Source organism: Cyprinodon tularosa, unplaced genomic scaffold (assembly GCF_016077235.1).
Source record: "Cyprinodon tularosa strain WSP-4 unplaced genomic scaffold, ASM1607723v1 ctg677, whole genome shotgun sequence".
Lineage (NCBI taxonomy): Eukaryota > Metazoa > Chordata > Actinopteri > Cyprinodontiformes > Cyprinodontidae > Cyprinodon > Cyprinodon tularosa.
In genome coordinates, this window is record NW_024039426.1 from 291,265 (window position 1) to 314,174 (window position 22,910).

General features: G+C 37.4%; 1 protein-coding gene across 1 annotated transcript in view; it reads right to left on the reverse strand.

The window, feature by feature from the left end:
* The window catches only part of nphp4 (nephronophthisis 4), a 259,600-nt gene that overhangs the window by 100,858 nt on the left and 135,832 nt on the right, over positions 1-22,910 (reverse strand). The window contains exons 9-11 of the mRNA XM_038267561.1: positions 11,911-12,129; positions 9,398-9,518; positions 2,447-2,499 (exon numbers count right to left, since the gene is read on the reverse strand). Coding sequence (XP_038123489.1) covers positions 2,447-2,499; positions 9,398-9,518; positions 11,911-12,129 — 393 coding nt within the window. The remainder of the gene's footprint in view (positions 1-2,446; positions 2,500-9,397; positions 9,519-11,910; positions 12,130-22,910) is intronic.

Genomic DNA, 22,910 nt, shown 5'->3' on the forward strand with positions numbered 1-22,910 from the left:
CAGGACGTCTGGGGAAATACTAGCTAATAAAGGCCGATTCCGGAACCTCTGGATATTGTGGATGACCTTCAGGCCTTCCGTTACATCTTCATGAGAAACTGTCATACTGCTATGACCAATAAAGCCACATAGGCTCAGGAGAACCTCCAGGTTGTGTGACTTAAGGTCAACAAAGTCTATAGCTGGCTCTAAAGTTACCCCCTGAACCTGTATTGCACAAAGAGGAACCGATGCATCAACTATGAGCAGCGGAAGCTCTAGTTATAAATCACAAGGTCACCTTAGGTGGACACAGAAAGAATGGGCTAGCATTAAAATCACCTTTCATTTCAACTTAGAAAAAAATATTGATCTTTTTTAAGGTGCTAAGACAACAAAAACCCTCTAAGCAAGACACACGTCAGCACATGTATACATTTATCTCTTATATTTGTTTTCCTATTAGGTCTTTGGTTTCAATCCAGAGATATTTCTTTTTCTAAATAACTTAAGTGTTCAGGTATTTATCATCAAAAACATCATGCAGCTCAGGAGAATTAAAGAGTGGCCTATTTAGAAGTAAACGATTCCCTATTGAATAAATATATTTATATTTCTACCATGATATGCATGAAACCTATTAGTTAATTTACTCAACAAATGAATCCTCTAAGGTGTCACATATTTTTCTTATGATGCGGATATACATGTGCCATGAGAGGAGAAGTAACACTGCCAAAAAAAACAACTGTTACCTGTTTGGGATTCAAAGTCAAACTTCTGTATGTTTTGTTCATGCTTCAATAAAAATTGAAAAAAAGAGCAAAGTTTTTGTCTTTTTACTTAGGGAAGCAATAAATAAAAAAAATTTCTAATTTCTGAAATGAGTTAGATGTATTATTATTTCAAAATTAATAACTATAAAGTGTCCTTATTTAGGAATAAAACATATTTAAATTACTTAGCATAAGAGCAAATAATAATAACAGTATTACAGCAGTCATTGCATATGTTGCTGACAGATCTATCAATCAACCTACAACAAATAATATTTTGTAAAACTAGCTTTCCCTATAAAAGTGTTTATATACCTCAAAGTTTGTTTGCCAAAAACTTCAATATATTGTATTTGGATTGACCACAAAGTAAAAGTATTGTATTTCAGTGTAAGGAGAGCTGTTTGGTGTGCATCTGGTTCAGTCCCTTTGTAGAGTGAACTTTTGCAATTTTTGCAGGAAAATCTTTACCGGGTTTGCATATTTAGAAATGTAAGATTTTATCATATTTCTTCGAGAAATGTCTCTATCTCTATCAGACAGGATGGACTGTGTCAGAAAAACATACATTTTATCTCCTAGAATAAAGATTTCTATTCAGTTCTGGATTTTTTTCACAGAGACGTGTCACCTGTCATTAAACTTATTTCCCATAAGGATTTCCCAGCATTTAGCTTTAGAAATCTTTTTATTAACTCTGACCAGTTTTCCTCTCTGATACAGAAACACATTTCCTTGATGGTGGAAAGCTATAAATAAGGCAGCTGCAAAACCATATAGAAAGAAATAAAATTTTCTTAAATTAAGTGTATTTACCCTTAATTTGAGTAGTTAAATGATTTTCCATTGTAATTAGTATATTTACTCTTAAAATTACATAATAAGGTTATAAGAACTTGAAATAAGACAAGGCAATTGTTTTTTTTCTTATTTCAAAGGCAACTGGTCTTAGTCCATTGGCAAAGTGTCTCACTTACCTCCTCAATTCAAGAAAAAATGCACTTATTTCAAGAAAACATGACTAATTTAGATTATATTTTTTGCAGTGATAGATGCCAAATTTCTGATATGAATAACTTACATAGGGTCTGTTAATGGATTCTTGCACCTGAGCAGTTGTTCTCTGCAGCTCATTCAATGTACACGGGACACGGTTTACATGTTTCGCTTTTCACTGCTTTAAAAAAAATGCTGTTTTGGTGAATTATGCAGTTGTAGTATACTAATAATTTTTGGACAAAGGACTGAGCAGAACTTCATGAAAAGTCCAAAGCTTTAAATTGTGTTATTCTTGGGTTGTTTTTTTTTCCTGGTACCCCTTGCTGTACTTCATTGTCTTCATGACAAAGGGATGATTAGAGACATTAAATTACACACTTGTGGAATCTAACTAATAATAAAGTGACCTCTTTACAAAACCTTTGGGCTGGATGGGACTGAACACAGGTGCATGACATACATTTCTGTTTGTCAAAGAAAATTTGAAATCATGTGTTAATCAACTAATATCTGTGTCTCTATTACATAATATCCCAATAAAATAAAGATGAATTTATGATTGGAATGTAAGAGGAGGTGAAAAGTTCAAGCAAAAAAAAAAAAAAAAATGTATTTCTTTTAAAAAGAAGAAAAAGAATTTCAGGTAGTCTCAAACTATCAGACTTGAAAATAAGGGTGATAAGGCGTCTTACCCCGGGGCCTTGAGGGGAATCAAGAACAGAGTAGGAAGGGATCTGTTTTTCACCTGCAAAGAAAAAAAAACACATATTAGAAACTTACAAAAAATGAAGCCAAGCAAGCCTATTTACAATATACTTATATAAACGATTTATTTCTTCTTGTATTCCTGTATTTATAAGTAATTAGGCAGCAAACTAACTTCTCCACCTCAGAGTTTAACAAGCTTAAATAATGCCCCCTTATTATCATATGCATGGTTATATGGCAGGGGTTGATTTTATAGTTTAATTAAACATTTAATGCAATATGAGCTTTTGAGGAGGGAATAGAAAAGGTGCAAAATGTCATCCTTTAGAAATGATTCCCCTATTTATTGGATTCAAAGCAATCTGGCATCCTGGGTTACAAGAATAAGCCGTAACGTGTACTGAATAACTCCAGCAAAGTAAATAACCCCCCAAACACTGGAATCCCTTAACGAGTTACAAACATGACAAATCTATCCAATTTCACACAGATCAACAGCCAGAGTTAGATTTAGAAAGCTAGCTGGATTTAAACTGTAGCAATGTTTTCTTGAGATTTTTTGGAAGGTAGCCATGGCAATGCTGAAAAGAAAGGCGTTCCAGCATCTCTTTGTCCTCCTCCAACTCTGCCTCACTCTTTATGCTGGGCTTGACTGGCCTTTTGGAAATTGCTTCAGTTGCCTGCGGTGTATTGCTGTAGCTCCCATCTGCTCAGACTGCATGCATACAGAGTGGACATGTTATGGGGCTGGCTGGCTTTCTCTCACAAATTCACTCTGGCATCACCCCCCGGGCAACTATTTTCTTTTTAGGGCTTGCTGTTTTCTCACTGTTATACTCTCGGAGCCCACAGAGAATTTGATTCACCTCATTAGAAGGACTGATGTGCAATTGGCCGTTTGTTTGGGATCAATGAGTGGCCATCTTGACAGCTGAACAAACAGCTCCCCAGCCAGAGTTGGACAGCTGTTTGTTTTAGGAAAGGTGGGCTGCATGGGGGGCAACTAACATACAAGGAATGCATTTACATGCAATTAACCCCTTCCATGTTTAGGGTGTTAAAATCGATCATTTCAATGTGTTCTTTGGGACTTTACCAACAGACACTAAGTTGTGGATGATTGCAAACAGTTAGGAAAATATAAATGGTTTTCTAACTTTCATTTTACAAATGAGTTGTCAAAGAAATTTTAGCATACAACTATAAGAGTATGGCATCAGTGAAAACCCATCGAGAGAAACTGAAAAAGAAGATAATCCTTTAAAAAAAGCGGCCAAGACACAGGTAGGAACTGCTGCAGAGATCCACAGCTCAGGTGGGATACTCTGTAAACTGAATCGGTATTACTTTTGCAACCCCCATCTCTAGAGGGAACCACTGACCTGCACATCACCCAGACCACACATCCTCCTAAAGGCTGATTTATACTCTGAAAGCAGACCAAGCTTCAATATTGGGCATAAATCAAAAATATCTGCGACAAGCTCACTGCGACACACTGCTTCGGGGATTATAACCAGCCCTTAACCTGACAGGACCCAAAGTATTTACAGAATCAGAAAAGACGCTCAAAGTAGAACAGGGAAAAACACTAAACCTTTCTAAGGACTTTGAATCTACTGTGCTCTGGAGGAGCTGCAGACACCCACAGCTTAGTTGGGGGAATTTATCTCAAGCTTTGAGGAAAAAGAAGACTGAATACAAAGATTTCCAGATTTATATTGGTTAAGACAAAACTGCTAATAGCCGTCCCCTACTTCTTAATAATGTTTTACTTTGTGATAGTCTATTACAACAAATCTCAATATGAAGCATTGACATTTGTTGTTGTCATGGGATAAACTGTGAAAAGGTCCAAACAGAATCCTAATTTAACAGACTATCGGTCTGATCTTCAACATTCCAAATAAGCACTGAATTGTATGTACATACTTTAATGTACTATTTTTTAGGTACAATAGGCGGACATGTTGAGGGTGATCTACAAGGTTTACTGTGCAAATGTTGAGACGTACAAACCATTTTGGCTCCATCCATTAAAATTAGTATATAGCATGTTCTGCTAGCAGTTTGAGAGTGGTTATAAAAAACAAAGAGGCTTCAAAGAGATGGATATTGTTGTAATAATACTAATCATATAATAATAATGCTAGTGTATCTATTATTGCATCTCAAAGTGCTACGAACAAAAATGAAAGAAAATAAAACATAACGGTGCTCCCTACATGTTGGGAAGAGATGCACACTTTTGAATTGATCAAAACAAAGATATACTCCAAGCTTTTCTGCCTCTCGTCTTGTTGAACTTATAGGAAACACATGAATAAGAAATTTAACTATTGATGGAAATGTAAGGAGTTGAGTGGAATATTCAATCCTCCTATTGGATGTAACATAGATGCCAGTTATAAATAACTCATTCTGAAGTTGGCTGAATATCCCTTTGAAGGCAGGATGGATGATGAGATCTTTCAACATAAAATATCAAAATCATATACAAACAACTGTTCATCTAAAATTAGGAAGAAAAAAAAAGCCTTAAAAATCACCATTTCAGAAAAAAAGAAGCCTGAAATGAAGTGTGAACTGAATGTAACACTACCTGATTAATCAGCAGAGGGCTGTGACATAGTTATATTACGCAACGATCAGAGGCAGACCTGAAAAAATCCATCAAAGATCAGCTACATCCATCAGATGCTGAAATCAAAAAGAAAGATATCCATGATATCACTCTCACCGAAAACAACCATCACCACTCTGTAAAAGCTCTTAAACACTGATTAAGATGTCATCAATAGATGCAGCCAAACGCCTTCTGTGCACTCTTGTGACGTAGGCCCTGATCAGCCCTATTCTTCTCTCTATGTTAAGTAAACATTCTCATTAGGAAGGAAATAATCAATTATACAACCAGGGTGGACTGGAGTTCCTCATCGCCGGGATTGAGTGGCTACGTTACTACACTTTAAATCAATTCACCATCAGCCTCACAACAAATCAGAGGTACGGTTCGATTAGACATGCAGACAGTGGCACATCATTTATCCACAGCTATGAGCTGCAGCGGAATATTTGATCAGTCCCTGGTTTAGCAGGATACTTGCCTAATACTTGGCAAGAATGTTGTCGAAACGTCGAGTTTAATTTATCGGGGCAGAATAACGAAGGTCTGTTAAGTAAATTTTACAGAGCAGCGTTTACCGATAAAACCTTTAAAAATCCCTCTCCCTGCCACAGCTTTGCTAAACACTAAAAATAAAACATGGATGTGGCCCATGTTTAGTTTACTTTCAGATCTCTTCACTTGGAGAGAAAAAGAGCACGATTACACATTAGCCTCAGAGGTAAATATACCATGCTACATATCTGCACATTGAAGCTCTTTCACCATGGTGGATAAAAAGGTAATAATCCCTTTAGTTTAGTGCTTTACATATAATTCTGAAATGAAAAAAAGAATTGAATAAAATTGTTTGTGTTGTTAAACAAATTATTACCAGAAAACTGTACCAGAAGGAAGAAGTGGTCATCTGCTCAACATGGATGCATTTTATACTAAGAGTCCTGTGTTGCAGCTTGTGAATAGAGTCATGTATTCTAATGCCCATGGCACATGAACTGCTTCTCCCTCTGCTGCAGGCTATGGTTGGACCAGCCAGTCTCCAGAACACTCAGTGGAAGTGGAGGTCAAGTCCCACCATAAGATGAGGGCAGCAGATTAGTAACCCTATTGTTTCTAAAAAGGAACACTGAGGGAAGGACCCACTTACCTAACAATAAACCACCGTTATTGACAAAATAGGGTCAGTGGCTGTTAGTAAATATAGATGGATGAACTTTATCATATCATCAAGATAAACAAAATATTTAAAAGTAATAATTTGAACTGGATTATTATAGGTAGATAAACCCCGCCCCCTCATTTTAATATAACAAAAATGAAATGGTAAGAGATGAAAATGAAAACTGGATTTTTTTTTTAAAAGTCACAGAATCCTGGGAAGTAGCTTTACAAATAAATATATCTTGATATGAATAAAAATGTTGTTTGAAATATTCATTTAGTTAAACTTCATGTTTACATTTATTTATTTCATAGAATATTTATTAATAATTTATCAATAGCCACATTTATTTATTCATGTATTCATTGATTTGTTGAATTGGCCCTCTATAGGTTTCCTGCCATAGTTTTCTTTTCTTTTCTTTTTGGCAATTTACTGACCAACTTTAGCTCTTCAGTTTACAAGTAGACGTCATTCTTTTAGCCCATTTTTAGCATCAACCCAGAATGTTCTCTGATCTAGCATGATAAAATCCATACACATATAAAAGCGCACTTATTGCAGTTTTAGGCAGATAAATGATCTGGACATTATTGTTTTTCTTATAACCGACACTGGCTGGGGTTATAAGGTCACAATACACCTTCAATGTTCCAATCATATTGCTTAAAAAAAAAAAAACATTTAGCCATAATAAAACAATACATACTTGTTTTAACTGTTCTTGTGTATACAAAAAAAAAAGTTTAGAGCATTGAAAGTGGATGTTTTTTAGAAGTAGTGAGGATCAGTGGATAAAATGGGCTTCATGTGTAAATTTTGCCGATCGCCTGTGCAACCCAAAGAATGTGGATTCAGTGAGGAAAAGTATTTCAACACCCTGCTATTTTGCAAGTTCTCCCAACTTAGAAATTACATAGGGGACTGAAATTGTCATTGTAGGTGCATTGAAGATGGGTGGAGGCTGGGTCTTCCAACATGACAATGACCCAAAGCACACGGTCAGGATAACCAATGAGAGGCTCTGTAAGAGGCATATCAAGGTTCTGGCATGAGCTAGCTAGTCTCCAGATCTGAACACCAATAGAGAATCTTTGGAGGGAGCTCAAACTCCATGTTTCTCAGCAACAGCCTAGAAACGTGGCTGATCTAGAGAACATCTGTGTGGAGGAGTGGGCCAAAATCCCTCCTGCAGTGTGCAGAAATATGGTGAAAAACTACAGGAAACGTTTGACCTCCATAATTGCAAACAAAGGCTACAGTACCAAATAACAACATTGATTTTCTCAGGTGTTCTAATACTTATTTGCAACTGCATATTACAAATAGTAAAAAAAATCCTACATTGTGATTTCTAGATTATGTCTCTCACAGTCGACATGAACCTACGATGACAATTTCTGACCCCTCCATGATTTCTAAGTGGGAGAACTTGCAAAATGGCAGTGTGTTCAAATTTTCCTTACTGTATGTACGAAGCTCTGACTGTATCTGCGGATGAAGCGGGCATCAGAAAGCTGAGGATGCATCAATTGGATCAGTGAACCAGAAGAACATTTTAAACTGCCTGAAGTCTGCTGAGGTTTTAGTTCAATGGTCGGTGGCTGTTGGGTTTAAGAAGTTATTGCTTCTGTAAAGAAGTTGACTTTTACTGAACATTTAATTACATTATTAATGGAGTTTTTGGGGCTTTATTTTTGGAAAATAGTCAAGGGCTCTTACTGTTAAAAAATGAAACAAACATTTTTTTTATTTTTTAGCGTTGTTTGGTTAAGTTCATGCCTAACATGAGGTTTATAAAGAGTATTTGAATCTTCTAATCATTCTAAGAAGGCTAAAAGAAACAGACAAAAACACCTTAAAAATAACCTAATCTTGGTTATTTTCTTGTAGATTTACAATATCAGAAAACTAAAAGCTCCCTGTTTTAATTACTTTCTGTTGTATGGTCACATTTTAGGACAGTCCTTTTATTATGATTCAAACAAATGCTTCATAGCAAAGCCTTAAAAATGGAATCAACAAACACATTTTTTAGTTTGGTAATTTTAAATATGGGAAAATACCAAATATTTTATTATCATTATCAGTAATGTGCTTAATGACATATCTTTTTTTTTTTTTAAAGTGCTTTCTGTGATATTGAGAGGCACGCTTGCTGTTCAAGTGGCAACAAGAAAAGAAAGAAGAGCAGAATCTCCCCTCTCATGGGAAGAGAAGCAGAAACTGCTGTTAGTAAACCTGCATGCACCAGTCAGTGACAAAAAGATAATGGAGACAGTTTAAAATGGGAACTCTCTTATAATTTTGTCTGTTTTAAAAGAAATGTGTGATGTCACCTCTAATTAATCACAACTGACAGAATAAAGGCAATAGGGAAATATGCTAAATGCTGTTCTTATAATTCTTTTAGAGAAATAAGCTGATTTCTTATGTTTTACTATCGTTAACATGCAAATAATGGAAAAGAGATACTATGCAGTAAGTGGTTATTGCCACTAGGCTCATATAATGTGATATTTTAAAATTGTTGAGGGTTTTTTTAAACAGGAAAAAATCACGGATAAAAGGGGTTTAGTCCCACACCACAGATTTCATTCAGTGGGGAAAGAATTTGATTTTAGATGGGAAATCTCTTGAAACTTCTTGGGATCAAACATAAGTTCAGAGTAAATAAAATTGACCGTCGAGGAAATGTAATGGAGTTCGTTATGGACAGATATTGACAGAAAAAAAACATCTTAATAAGTGAAGGGATTAGTTAAGGAGTGAAGACAGCAGAGGCAGGGGCTCTGGTGAGTTGTTGCACTTTTTCCCCTCTGGAAAAGCTTCCTGATTGAGAATATGTCACATTCAATAGAGTGGTTCTTTGTCTAGGGAACACCACACATGCTAGGATATTCGATCTGAGCTGTTAACTCTTAACACAGGAATTCCCCGTAAGATTATCTTTAGAGCCATACTTATAAGTGGAACAAGATAATCAGGGCTAAACCAGCATGATTATCTTGCAGTATGAACCAGGCATTTGTTGAATATCAGAAGTTTAACTAACTAAACTTTATATTGATCTAAACCAGCACTAGCTGTGCAATCACCAGAAGCATCAGACTCAGCCTAAATCAATACATAAACTGTAATGTTTACTTTGTATAGGTGAAGCTCTCTCTCGTGTCACATCCTCCTGCTTAGTTTTTAGAGATGCCTTTGGGCTGGATGGCTTCTTTTCCACACTGGACTGAAGCCAAAATCTCATCAGATCCTTCTCCTGTGAGGTAGAAAGCAGAAGACATGTCAGAGCCCTGAAAAAGAAACATTAAAAGAACCCTTTAACCCCTGTTAAAAGGAGCAACTGGGCTTCTGGAGGGAAGGGTCAGAAGTATAATCATTGAAACAGCAGCCAGAGGAGCGGAAGACACAGAACAGAAAGTGCTGGTGAAAACAGTAATGACTAAAACTGTGAGACAATTTACAGCAAAGGTGTGAAGAATCGGAGCACCCTCACCTCTCTGGACAATAGGTCTAAAAAGGTACAATTTGCAGCCAATTACTCGTCAGTGTGAATACTAAGAACATTAACTATAGTGTATGGGACAATAGGGGCGGGGCTTTGTCCTGTTTTGTCCAGCTTTAAAGTTAGTCAAAAACAATAGAATATTTAATTTCTTTCTAAACCTTGTAAAAACAGTTTCTAAAATATGTCACCAGTTGCTTTTGTGAATAGAATGTTTGGTTTTACAGCATTCTAAACACAGGAGATGCCATTTAGCGGTCTGTCAGAAATGTTTGACTCTCTGAAAAATGCTTCACTATGGAGACATTCTCCACCTAATCCCCACATGGCTAGCATGTTGGAAACTAGAGCCCCAGCATTTCCAACAAGGTATAGTATGTCTTTTTTTAATGTTTTCTGTTGATGTAATTTCTTGTGTATTAAAGAATTTAAAAGACCTGACCACATCTGCTTTGCACATGGGTCGGCAGTCGGTTTGTTTTTTTCTGATTTGTCATAATGGCACAAAGGGGAGAAACTAACCAAAGGAAATGGGGGACAGAGATGTCGGGATAGAAATATCTTCAGAGTCTTGCTCGGATTTTGAAAAAGAACAGTAGCTGATTCAGGACCCAGTTTAAGAAGATCATTAAGTTAATTTTTATTTCCAGCAGCTTTAGTTATATATTGACTACTGTTAGTTACAGTTAGAATATGATGGTCATTTTATGGTATTTTGCCATTTTCCAAAGAATGTATGTAATAAATGATGGTGTTTAATTCAACCTAGAGTAAAAGATTTGCTTTTACTCTAGGTTGAATTATCTAAAAAGCATTTTATTGAGTATTTACATAATTTACATTTCTTTTTTTTTTTCATTTCTTTTTTTTTATCTTCTCTAAAGTTTTGGTTTTGTGAACTTGTTTTCATGAGTGTTATATAGATAGATTGATATTTGGCAACGGCATATTTGCCTACAAGATGCAATTTTGTATTTTTCATATCCTTGATTGGTTATGGGTCATTTTGTTTCTCTCATAGGATTTTAATTTATAGATGTTTTTTTTAAATATATATATTTTTTTTTCTTTGCTGTTTGAGACAAAAGGAAAACTTTCAGCTCATTTTCTCCTCCCTTTGTTCATATTATGCTGTTTCCAATGGTACAAATGGGGGTAACTCTTATCTACAAAAACAGCAGAAGGGGCACTATGATGGATATCAGAGTTTGTGTTTGACATTTTGCAAATGTTTGTTTGATTTTTTTTTAGCTGAAAATTATAGGTACTGGTGCACTGCCACTAAAACCTTTATGGATCAAATGTCTTCCAACGATTCAGTCCAGATTTGTTTCACTTATTGTCAAGAAGTGGATTTAGAAATTCAGATGATCTATCTAAGTTTTAAAGGGGTTTACATGGTATTATGCTGTTTTATTTTGGAAATAATTGAAGCCAGGAACACAAATGTTGATGTTTGCTCTGTTTTTTTACAGATACAAATTCTGCCTGGTGGAGATCTGCCTCTTTTTCAGTGTAGTCCTGTTTCTCTGACCATGACTGGCTGGATGTGCTCTCTTCATCCTCTGACATGGGAGCTGGCTCGGAGCTCGTCTGCCTGGCTGTGTGTTTCCTGGACGGGGCCGCCTTTTATAGTTGCCTCTTGTATCTCTGCTTCTGTCTTGGCCTCAGCAGGTGGCCGCTCACACTGAGCCTGGTTCTATTGGAGGATTCTTCCTGTTAAAAGGGAGTTTTTCCTCACCACTGTCACTATAAGCATGCTTAGTGCGAGCTATTGCCTTCAAGTCAATGAGTCGATGCAATCAACTGGTTTTCCTTAGATAGAAAACGTTGAATCAATTTGACTGTATGATTTTGTGAACTGTAAAGTGCCTTAAGATGAAATGTGTTTTAAATTGGCGCTATATAAATAAACTGAATTGAATTGAATTAACAATCATGGTTCCAGTTAAAAATAATTTTAGTTATACCTTTTACCTTGATACTTTATAACTTTAGGGCTGTACTTGATTTATATCAGATTGGAACTTTAAGGCAGAAATTGCTCCTAAAACCCTCAAGGCTTAAGATTTTTTTCTACTTTCTTGCCCATGCATACAGTTTTTTTTTCCTCAAACAAGACAATACTTCTCAGCTTTTGTGTTACCTGAACTGTGCTTGGAGCAGAAACTGCCGCTGGGCTAGGAGCTTGGACAGATGTCTCTGTGCTGTAGACCATCACTCCAAAGGGGTTCGGCTGTGCGCCTCCTTGCAGAACAAGCTTCACCTCTTTGCCTTTCCAGTCAGCTAGGTCCTGGAAGGGGCACCAAACTCCCCAGCGAAGGCACTGCAAGAAGGCAGCTCTGGATGTGGAGGTAGCAGACAGCTATGAGAGATGGGAGGAAAAAGAAACAATGAGGAAATTCTAAGATTTTATGGGATGCTTTCATTTTTATTTTTTTTTAGAAAGAGCAACAGTAAACAAATAAATAAGCTGTAAAATGTACATAAATGAACTTAGTAAAGCGTAGCAATACAATTAAAAATGGATTAGTGTGTGAAATAAACTCATAATTTGGAACTAGACACCACAATACATTGAATCCCAATCATCACCACAAAATCAGTCTGTGGAACGTTGCAATATTGCAAAGAAATGCTTTATGTAATATTTAAAGGCCACAGAGTTTCTAACAGACACTGCTTCCAATCTATATTTTATGATCAAGATTATTTTTTGCTGTTTCTAATGCTGATGTCTAAAGCTGATATCAATCACCAAGACAACAGACATTTTGAGTAGTTTCGTATGATTTAAAAAGAAGAATACCGATAAAATGTCATCACAGTATTTACCAGTAATGTCTTCACTCCATGTTTTTCCAAAATGTTGCAGTCCTATTTGACTGCTAAAAAAAAAGCTTTAAAAAATTACTTTTTGACCATGATAGAGGAGAAACATTTTATAGTTTAAAGCTTCCTTACGGTCTATAAACCTGCTTTACAATGAAAACCCTTACATTTCAGACAGCGATGCAGAACAGAGAGTCTTGTGCTTTAAATCATCCACAGCAGGAACCTGGGATTGCTCTGAATCGATTAATAAACTGAGCCTTAAACTATTACAATCAATCAAACGTGAAACAGGTTATATATACAGGTGCTGGTCATAAAATTAGAATATCATGAAAAAGTAGATTGATTTCAGTAATTCCATTTAAAAAGTGAAACTTGTATATTATATTCATACATTACATACAAACTCATATATTTCAGATGTTTATTTTGTTTAATTTTGATGATTACAAATGACAACAAATGAAAATCCCAAATTCATCATATCAGAAAATTAGAATATTACTGAAGACCAATAAAAACAAAGGATTTATAGAAATGTTGGCCAACTGAAAAGTATGAACATGAAAAGTATGAGCATGTACAGCACTCAGTATTTAGTTGGGCCTCCTTTGGCCTGTATTACTGCAGCAATGCGGCGTGGCATGGAGTCGATCAGTCTGTGGCACTGCTCAGGTGTTATGATAGCCCAGGTTGCTCTAATAGTGGCTTTTAGCTCTTCTGAATTGTTGGGTCTGGTGTATTGCATCTTCTTCTTCACAATACCCCATAGATTTTCTATGGGGTTAAGGTCAGGAGAGTTTGCTGGCCAATTAAGAACAGGGATACCATGGTCCTTCAACCAGGTACTGGTAGCTTTGGCACTGTGTGCAGGTGCCAAGTCCTGTTGGAAAATGAAATCTGCATCTCCAAAAAGTTGGTCAGCTGCAGGAAGCATGAAGTGCTCTAAAACTTCCTGGTATGTGGCTGCGTTGACCCTGGACCTCAGAAAACACAATGGACCAACACCAGCAGATGACATGGCACCCCAAACCATCACTGACTGTGGAAACTTTACACTGGACTTCAAGCAACGTGGATGAAGTGCCTCTCTTCTTTTCCTCCAGACTCTGGGACCTTGATTTCCAAAGGAAATGCAAAATTTACTTTCATCAGAGAACATGACTTTGGACCACTCACCAGCAGTCCAGTCCTGTTTCTCTTTAGCCCAGGCAAGACGCTTCTGACGCTGTCTGTGGTTCAAGAGTGGCTTGACACAAGGAATGCGACAGCAGAAACCCATGTCTTTCATACGTCTGTGTGTGGTGGTTCTTGAAGCACTCACTCCAGCTGCAGTCCACTCTTTGTGAATCTCCCCCACATTTTTGAATGGGTTTTGTTTCACAATCCTCTCCAGGGTGCGGTTATCTCTCTTGCTTGTACACTTTTTTCGACCACATCTTTTCCTTCCCTTCGCCTCTCTATTAATGTGCTTGGACACTGAGCTCTGTGAACAGCCAGCCTCTTTAGCGATGACCTTTTGTGTCTTGCCCTCCTTGTGCAAGGTGTCGATGGTCGTCTTTTGGACAACTGTCAAGTCAGCAGTCTTCCCCATGATTGTGTAGCCTATAGAACTAGACTGAAAGACCATTTAAAGGCTTTTGCAGGTGGTTTGAGTTAACTAGCTGATTAGAGTGTGGCACCAGGGGCCATCAATTTTGAACCTTTTCACAATATTCTAATTTTCTGATATGATGAATTTGAGATTTTCATTTGTTGTCATTTGTAATCATCAAAATTAAACAAAATAAACATCTGAAATATATGAGTTTGTATGTAATGTATGAATATAATATACAAGTTTCACTTTTTAAATGGAATTACTGAAATCAATCTACTTTTTCATGATATTCTAATTTTATGACCAGCACCTGTATAACATACAGCTGTACCTGCAAGTCATTATTATTTCAAGAGAAAGCAAAGCAGCATAGTTTTACTGAGGGAGTACAGTTCTCCTGGTCACAACCTTTATAAGTCATACAGAAATCCAATACAGCAGATCATTACTCTCATAAATAAAATCTTTTATCTAAAGGTCATATGAAACCTTTAACTGGATGTATTATGAAAAAACAAGTGGGAGTAATATTATAGAAGCAGTTGTTTCTGTTTTAAACTATGGCAATGGAGAAACAAGCAAAAGTAAATTATTATTATTAACCTCAGAAATGATGATGATTTAGTGTAAAATGAATTTAATGGAAAGAAAAAAAAACCAGAAGAGATTGTACTCCTTTATACCAAGGTCAAAAGTTGCACATTTAAAATCTTCAAGAATTAGATGTGGGAGAATCACATATATTAATGTGTATGCTAATGTTTATAAAGCACTTCAGCTTCATGACCCAAACATCTTTATATAATATCCTCCCTATAGTAGGTCAAGTATTTTTAATCCAGTTTCACAGTAAGTTTCCATCAGGCTCCCAACGCCAACCCTCAATGTGATCATCTGGCGAGGCTGAGGAACTAATACTATACCACACAAGAACTGTTAGCATTGGTGGCCCTCAGGGCTGTTTTCTCTACCTGCTAAAATTTCCTTTTACACACATGACTAAACCTCATGGAACATGTCTATAAAACTCCTGAAGTTTGGAGTGGTGGCTTAGTGGTTGGAGCATTACACTTGGGGCCCGGGGGTTCTGACTGCCACTCTGGGTCCCTGAGCAATACACTTAACCCCAGACTGCTCCCCAGGCGCTGCACAGTAGCAGCCAGCAGTGGTATATGCAGTTCAATGCAGTGAAGATCAGAGCAGGAATGCTCTGATCTTTATATTGGAGAAACCAAACAACCTCTCCACAAATGCATGGCTCAACACAGGAGAGTTACCTCCTCCTGACATGACTCAGCTGTATATCTACACCTTATGGACAAACGACACTCTTTTGAGGTCCAGAATGTTCACATTTTGGACAAAGAATACAGATGGTTTGAAAGGGGTGTGAAGGAAGACATTTATGTGAAGAGAAAAAAGCCAACCTTTAACAGAGGGGGCGGACTCAGGTTTCAGCTCTCAAAAACCTTCAACGCAGCAACAGAGTTGATCTCTTCCAGCTATCATAATCATCATGGCCATGCAGGGGACCAAGACAACTTGTCCGCTCAGCCTGGCCAGCAATGACTCTAACGACCCCTCCACTTTCAGAGGCATAGACCAGTACTGGGTATTACAGGCTAACAAGGACCTCACAACTCCCCATTCCTTAGGGGCAGGCCTGTTCTTCCTCTCCAATTTGCATGTCTAAGCCACTCTATAAAGCTTGGAACCCAACTCTAATTCTGACAAGTTGAATTGAAAAAAAGCTTCCTGGATGGAAAGCAAAACTTCTTCAAACTTGGAAAACAAAGTTGAGTGGATTGTTTTTTAACAATTTTGCAATGACTATGACCTGGATGGCTGAGAATCTTCACCAGCATACAGCTCTCAAGACAGGAATTATGGAAACAAAAATGTTTGCAGCCATAACATTTACAAAATTATGTGCCTAGATAGCACTTCCACACAAATTTCAATGAGAGCCTCAGTCTTGGCATCATCACAGGTCGCACCTCGCTCTTTTGAAGACTGAATGTTATAAGCTGAGAAGAAGTTCGTGTTGTAAACAGGTGAAGAGATCTCTTCATATTAAAGCCGTCCACACCGTAAAACCTGCAAAATGAGTCGGTTGACTGTGAATAGATGATAAGGTGGTCTGCTCATGCCCTCTTTGTTATCAGAGAACCGAGCCACAACTGAACAGATTCCTACTGTTGAACTAGTACTAGATTTAGCGCAGTTCAGTTGTGTCTGGCACTGTCCAATTAAGTTGCGTTCAGTTTGCTGGGACCGTTCTCGCCGAGGTTTCAAAAGGGTAGTGTAAATGGAGCTTTTGTTCAGACAAAGGCTCAGCAGAGACTGTACTTGCCAACTTCCCTCCATCCAGGATCTGTACAGATCTAAAGTCAGGAAAGGAGCAGCTAAATACAGGCTCATGTTGAGTCACAGCAGTGATAACCAGCGGCAGTAAAAAAAAAAATCTCCTAATGGTTGATTTCCACTGAACTTCATGTGAAGATGTCCAAATTAAAACAACAATCTTGCATTTACTTGACCATTTAATCAATTTCCTCACAGTTCTATATCCCCACACTGAGCCAGAGAGTTTTTTATCAGTCATGTCTGATATAGCCTTTCACTGGCAGTTCACCACAGGAGAGCCGGGGCGGTCTGCAACACCAGAAGCTGCAAATGAAGGGAAGACAGAACTGCCAGAGTGTTACCAAAGAACAGAGTTATTCCCATCTCATTGTTTTAATGATAAACAGCATTTCTGACTCATTTCAGAATTCAAAGATTATGTAACCAGGCTTCAGGCTTAGAGACAAGACATTTTTATTTTAATCATTTGTCAGTAAGCAGAGTGGTAAGAATAAGGAAAACATCAGGATATCTAGTTGACTAGATTGATTAATGAATGTGCACAATTAGATGAGGCATCCCCAAGACAGTGTTGCATACAAGGAAAGGTTTTCTTTTAAATACGCCCACATGAAAGATTAGCTGTCCTGAAGAGAAATAAATTTTTTTATGAATTTGTAACTATTTGTTAATCATTCCACCAGCAGATTTGAAAAATAGGACTGATAGGGCTAAAAGCTTAGTAAGAAATACCTGCCACTCAATTCTATCTGCTTCTAAGAGATTTTAGAGAAACGACTACCTTGGATATATATGGCTTTTAAATGTCTATGTTAAGATATCTTACATAATTGAGTAAAGTACATTATAAAGTACTTCTATGGAAAAAATATTTCAAGGCAGGCTACTTCACTGCAGAGGCGTAACAAAAAATGTTTATATGGGTAGCCAGCTAGGAACCAATGTGCACTGAGAAGTGACCAGAAACGGATAGTAGCCAGAACCTCAGATGCATTTAACACTGTTCAAACGAGAAATCAACAAGCACAAATTCCTAAATAAAGACAAACTATATTTTCCTAAAGACCTTGCTAAGAAATAGCAAAATATATTTACATGTCCTAAATTAAAGTCTAAATTAAATGTATAGTGGAGAATCTTTTAGCTTTGACCTCTCTGGGACATCTTATCCAGTGTAATTTTGTACCTACCATTATTTATTTGTGATTACACTCAAGACTGCCTAGCAGAGGCACATGAATTCTGTATTTACCATCTTAATATCAGTATATTGATGTGAGCTTTTTCAGTTTAACGTTAATACATTAAATGTTAAAATTTTAAATTAGTAAGAGTATTACACTTAAGGGTATTACCGCTACCACAATTGTTTTAAAGGGAAAATGCATGTGAATTATGTCCACATGGGATCATCTAGTAAGGATGGCCAATGATTGGCTAATGGTGGCCATGGTCTCCCCTGGCCCCCTACATAGTTCTGCCCCTGCTCCAGTGGTGCAAATATACAGGGTCTGTTGCCTTTGATCATAATAAGAGTGGCAAAAAAAAAAAAAATCCGGCAAGAAACCAGGCAGATTGCGTCAAGTCTTGAACTCCTGAATGTCAGGAATCCAGTTTGTGTGGTCTGTTTTGTGTCTGTCTCTCCCTCCACCACCAGGTGGCGCCCTGCCATTGTTTGTCCTCCCTGCACACCTGCGGCTCTTTGGATCATTATCTGGAGGAGTACTTAAGCAGTGGACTGTCACTACCTCAATGCCAGAGTGTTTGCCAGTCTTGGGTAATATAGCCATCCTTAGATTAGCTAAGTCTAACCTGAGTCTTTGTTTCACTGAGTCAAACTGAGTCTTTGTTTCTCTGAGTCTAACCTTTTTTTTTATCTTTGCCTTTGGCAGGAAGTCCTCCTGCGTACTGGAAGTTTGGTCTTCTTCCCCTGGAAGGATTGTTTTCTGAGTTCACACTGAGCAGGGGAGAAACCCCCCCATGTGCCGTTGGACTGTTTAGTGAGTTCACACTGAGAAGGGGAGAAACCTCCACATGTGCCGTTCAAGTCCCTCACGGAAATTCAAGTGACAGTCCGCTCCAGTGCTCCTCCGGGTCCAAAGAATGTCTACCTGTCCACTCTTCAACATGTCCCCTCTTCTCTGCATCAACCCACACAGATGCAATGTGAGAGAAGAACCCCGACCCCCGCACCCCACACCCACCCACCCAAACCTGAGTCCCTCACTAGCATTTTCCTTACGGCATTCAAGATTCCCACGGTCCCTGAACTAACCGTTTTGATATCCCCCTCTAGACTTCCTAGTTCCTGTTCACCAGCTCCCTGAGTGCCAGATCATACCCCCCTTCTACCCATTACCTCAATAAACCTGTTAAACCTTTGCCTTGCTCTCTGAGTGGTTCTCTGCATTTCGGGTCAGACCTCTAAAACACATCAAGACACTGAATTGAATTGTAGGTTTTCCTCATACTGAGCATACAGGTGTCTCTATTGTAAAGGAAAACTTTCTCACACAGAAGTGCATGATATAATTTTATAAATGATTTATAAAATTGTCATTCACACCAGTGCATACAGCACCACTGAGGATGCTGTAGATGAATTACTGTTTCTCTACTGACACTGTGACACTGCCATGGAAACAGATAAAAACTGTCAGCAAGAAACAGCCAGCATTGGTAGACAACTAAGGCTACGTTCACACTGCAGCCCTAATGCTCAATTCCGATTTTTTTGTGAAATCTGATTTTTTTGCGTGTCCGTTCACACTTCCAAGTATATGCGACTTGTATGTGATCTACTGTGTGAACTGAAAGCGTTCAACCGAAGTGTCTCGCATGCGCACTCGAGGACGCGATGACGTCACATGTAGCAAGCGTCCTCAGTGTTTGCGGAAGTAAACATGACTCGTAATACCGCAGCGTATATTGCGTTCTTTAAGTTCTTCTCCAACAGGAGCAGGCACATTACGAACGGAATCTTTTTAAGAAGATCAAAAAGAAAGACCCTCCCCTGGTTCCGGTAAGACCCTTCGAGTTTGGTCTGAATCGAGCTATCTTTCCAAATATGAATTAAGTCAGCAACCTCAATTTCTCTCCATTGACTGCTCTCTGTGTTATCTTCCGCCATGGTTGTTAGTTTTTCCCGCCTCCGCTTAGTAGGACGCAGATTAGTAACGTTTAGTAACATTTGTCAAGTATCAATGACGTGTAGGTCGGATAAATGCGACCTGGCCGTACAGACACAGGTCGCATTTGAAAAGATCAGATACGTATCGGATTCAGGACCACATATCCAAGTGGCCTGGGTCGCATTTGAAAAAATCCTATCTGTGTCGTTCAGACTGTTATAAAAAGATCAGATACAGGTCACATATGGGCAAAAAAATCGGAATTGGGTCACTTCAGACTGCAGTGTGAACGTAGCCTTAGACATGGCAAACGCAGCAACATGGCGATAAAGAAGTAAGTGCACCTTACAGCGGAATATATAGCTTTTTTTTATATTTTATTATTGTTGCAAACAAAGAATATGTTTTGTAAAAGAAAAAAAAAAAATGCAACCCAAGCATTAAGCTTTGACAAACCTCTTAATCAAATATGGTTTTGAGAGTAAATTTGCTTTTTTCTCTGATTATATTTTTTCAAGTATTATCTATTTCACGTTTCATAAAAAAAAATGCAATTTTTTCTACATATATATAATTTTAAATGTATGTTTCCCTTTTCAGATTAAATTTCAAGAACTGCATTCTTTTTAAACTGTGTTTTTCAGATCATAAACATATATTTATAAATTATCTTTAATGAGTGTGCATGACTTTGCACAGTATTCTGATGATCAATTTGAAAAACTGCCCCTCTAATTCAGTTTTAAATCAGCTTTTTAAACTTTTTTTTTTTTTAAGAAATAATAACTTTACCAATAATAACTTTAAAGAATACATGACTACCGGTCTCCATCTGAAAGCATGGTGCTGAATAACCTACATAACTCTGATGCAACCACTACTTTTAATCTTTAAAAACATGCTTTTGTCTGATTTTCATGTTTACTTTAGGTATACATAGTAGTAAAGTTGTTAATTTTGGGCTCTTTTTTGCTGGTAAAATTCAACTATCCTCAAAAATTTACCTGCACCAGACTCTAATTTGGAAAAGACTCTGGATAAAGGAATATACAGCTTGTTTAAAATTAATAAGGTGAACAGAACGATTTCTCTCAGAGGAGGACATCTCTCTCTCTCTCAATTCTTTTACAGTTCACAATATTCTAAAGACATTTGATAACCTCAGAAAGGGGAAAGTTTTGCCACTGATAACCTTTAACCAAATCCAGATTATGATAATTTATATTGAAGGCAGTAAAATAAACTCTAGCAGAGGTGACTCCAGTGAGAGTATACACTTACTTTTAGGTTCACCGCAGAACAAAATAATGCCTATTAAATTAAAATATTCATGAGCATGCTAATTGGATATAGATCTTGACCTGATTACACCACTCCTATTTGATTTCATGACACTCAGAGGTGGACTTGATGGTGTGAATATGATTATTAATGTAATATATATATATATATATGAAAAAACCAAAGTGCTTTTGAGACTGACTCCAGGAAGCGATAGCAAGATTTTTTCGTTCCAGCCAATCAGAAAGACCGTTGAAATCTAAGTCTTCATCTATCACCAGACAGTCATACTCTTAGCATTATTCCTTCTGTCAATATCCTAACACTCCAGGTTTAACCACCACACCTTCCATAAAGGTATTAAAGTTCTTCACTTTTCCATGTTTTTTTTTCATCAGAGGTTCTCATCGCAAAATTCAGAAATACTCTTTTCAGACTGATAGCTGCTAGTTCAATTACATTGGAAATACCTCCAAAGGAATTGTAACTAATAATTCTGGGTATTTTTTCAGGGAGTTGATGTAAATGTTTATAGTTTTAGGCAGGAAAGATCTCCAGCGGTGGTCTGTCCTATAGTGGAGGCTCAGATGACTGTGGCTTAAGACACTCGGTTGTAGTTTGGCAGTTTCATGGAGAGGATGCTCAGAGTTTTCCATGAAGATCTTCATTTCTTAAAGAATTATTCTTTCCAAAATTATCTCCAGAGGCTCTAGAGGAGTTTTCAGAACAGAAACATTCTTCTTTATCGGCTTGTTGGGTTTTTTAAGAGATTTTCTCTGATGCTGTTACCCCAACACATGATGCCAGAAGAGATCCCATTATTGTCAACAGACTTATAGCAGATATGTGTCACGCTTCTCCCCTTTGGACTTCTTTTTTAGTTTCATTTTGGGTTTTCTGTTATTTCAGTTATTCTGTTTTGTTGGTCATTGGTTACCTTTCCATTTTGTGTTATATTTACATAAGCAGCGTTGCATTTTTTTTAATTACTCTCTTTTGGCCCCTTTTGCCAATCTCCTTTCCCCTTGCTCCCTTCTGGTTACTTCTATCCACACCTGCTCGATATCAGCTGATTAACCCATTCTTTGTGTTGTCCCCCATATATATATATATATATATATATATATATAACTCCTGTGCAGTTCCCCATTGGTTTCTTGTCGCTATTTTGCTCCTCATGTCTGTTTTCCCCTGATGTCTCCTGGTTTTTGGTTTCCTGTATTTTGTGCTTGGATTTCGTTTCTGTTGCCTTTATTTTTTTTATTAAATCAGCAAACACTCATCTCAGCTTCTATCTACTCTATTAAATTAAATTAAGTCCAGTTAAAATAAAAATCAGAAGGGCTTTGCACAGATCTTGCTGGTAAGGTGTTGGACCAAGTAGGTTTTAATTTGCGCAGATCTCAATCGCAGACCAAACATCTGAGGAAAGAGAGTTTTTCTTCTAATTATACACTTTTAAATGTAATATAATAATACCTCCTCTCTTCTCAGCATCTCACTCCCCTGTGAAGGTGTTCTTCTTAATAAGACTTCGGACTTTAGAAAAAACCAAAGTTACCTCAGTGTCTACACTGTCGCATCCCATTGCTTCTTTGGCAATCAGGTCAGTACGTTCATTTCCTACCAGCCCAACACATTCAGAACACATAGAAAGCCCACATTGCCTCCACTCCACTCTATCCAACAAAGCAATGCCTGAGCCAGAACAAACGACCATATTTCCTGCCTTTACTTTGAAACCCTAAAATAGCCAGAATCTCCAATTCAAAAACATATGTTCCATCTGTAAGCCATCTGCCCTGACTTAGGGACAACAATGGGATATAAACAGAAATCTCTTATTGAAAAGATCAACAGATCCATCAGTAAAGAGCCTGTTTCTTAACTGAACCTCCTGAAGATTTTATTGAGTTTATTGGCTATGTCCAG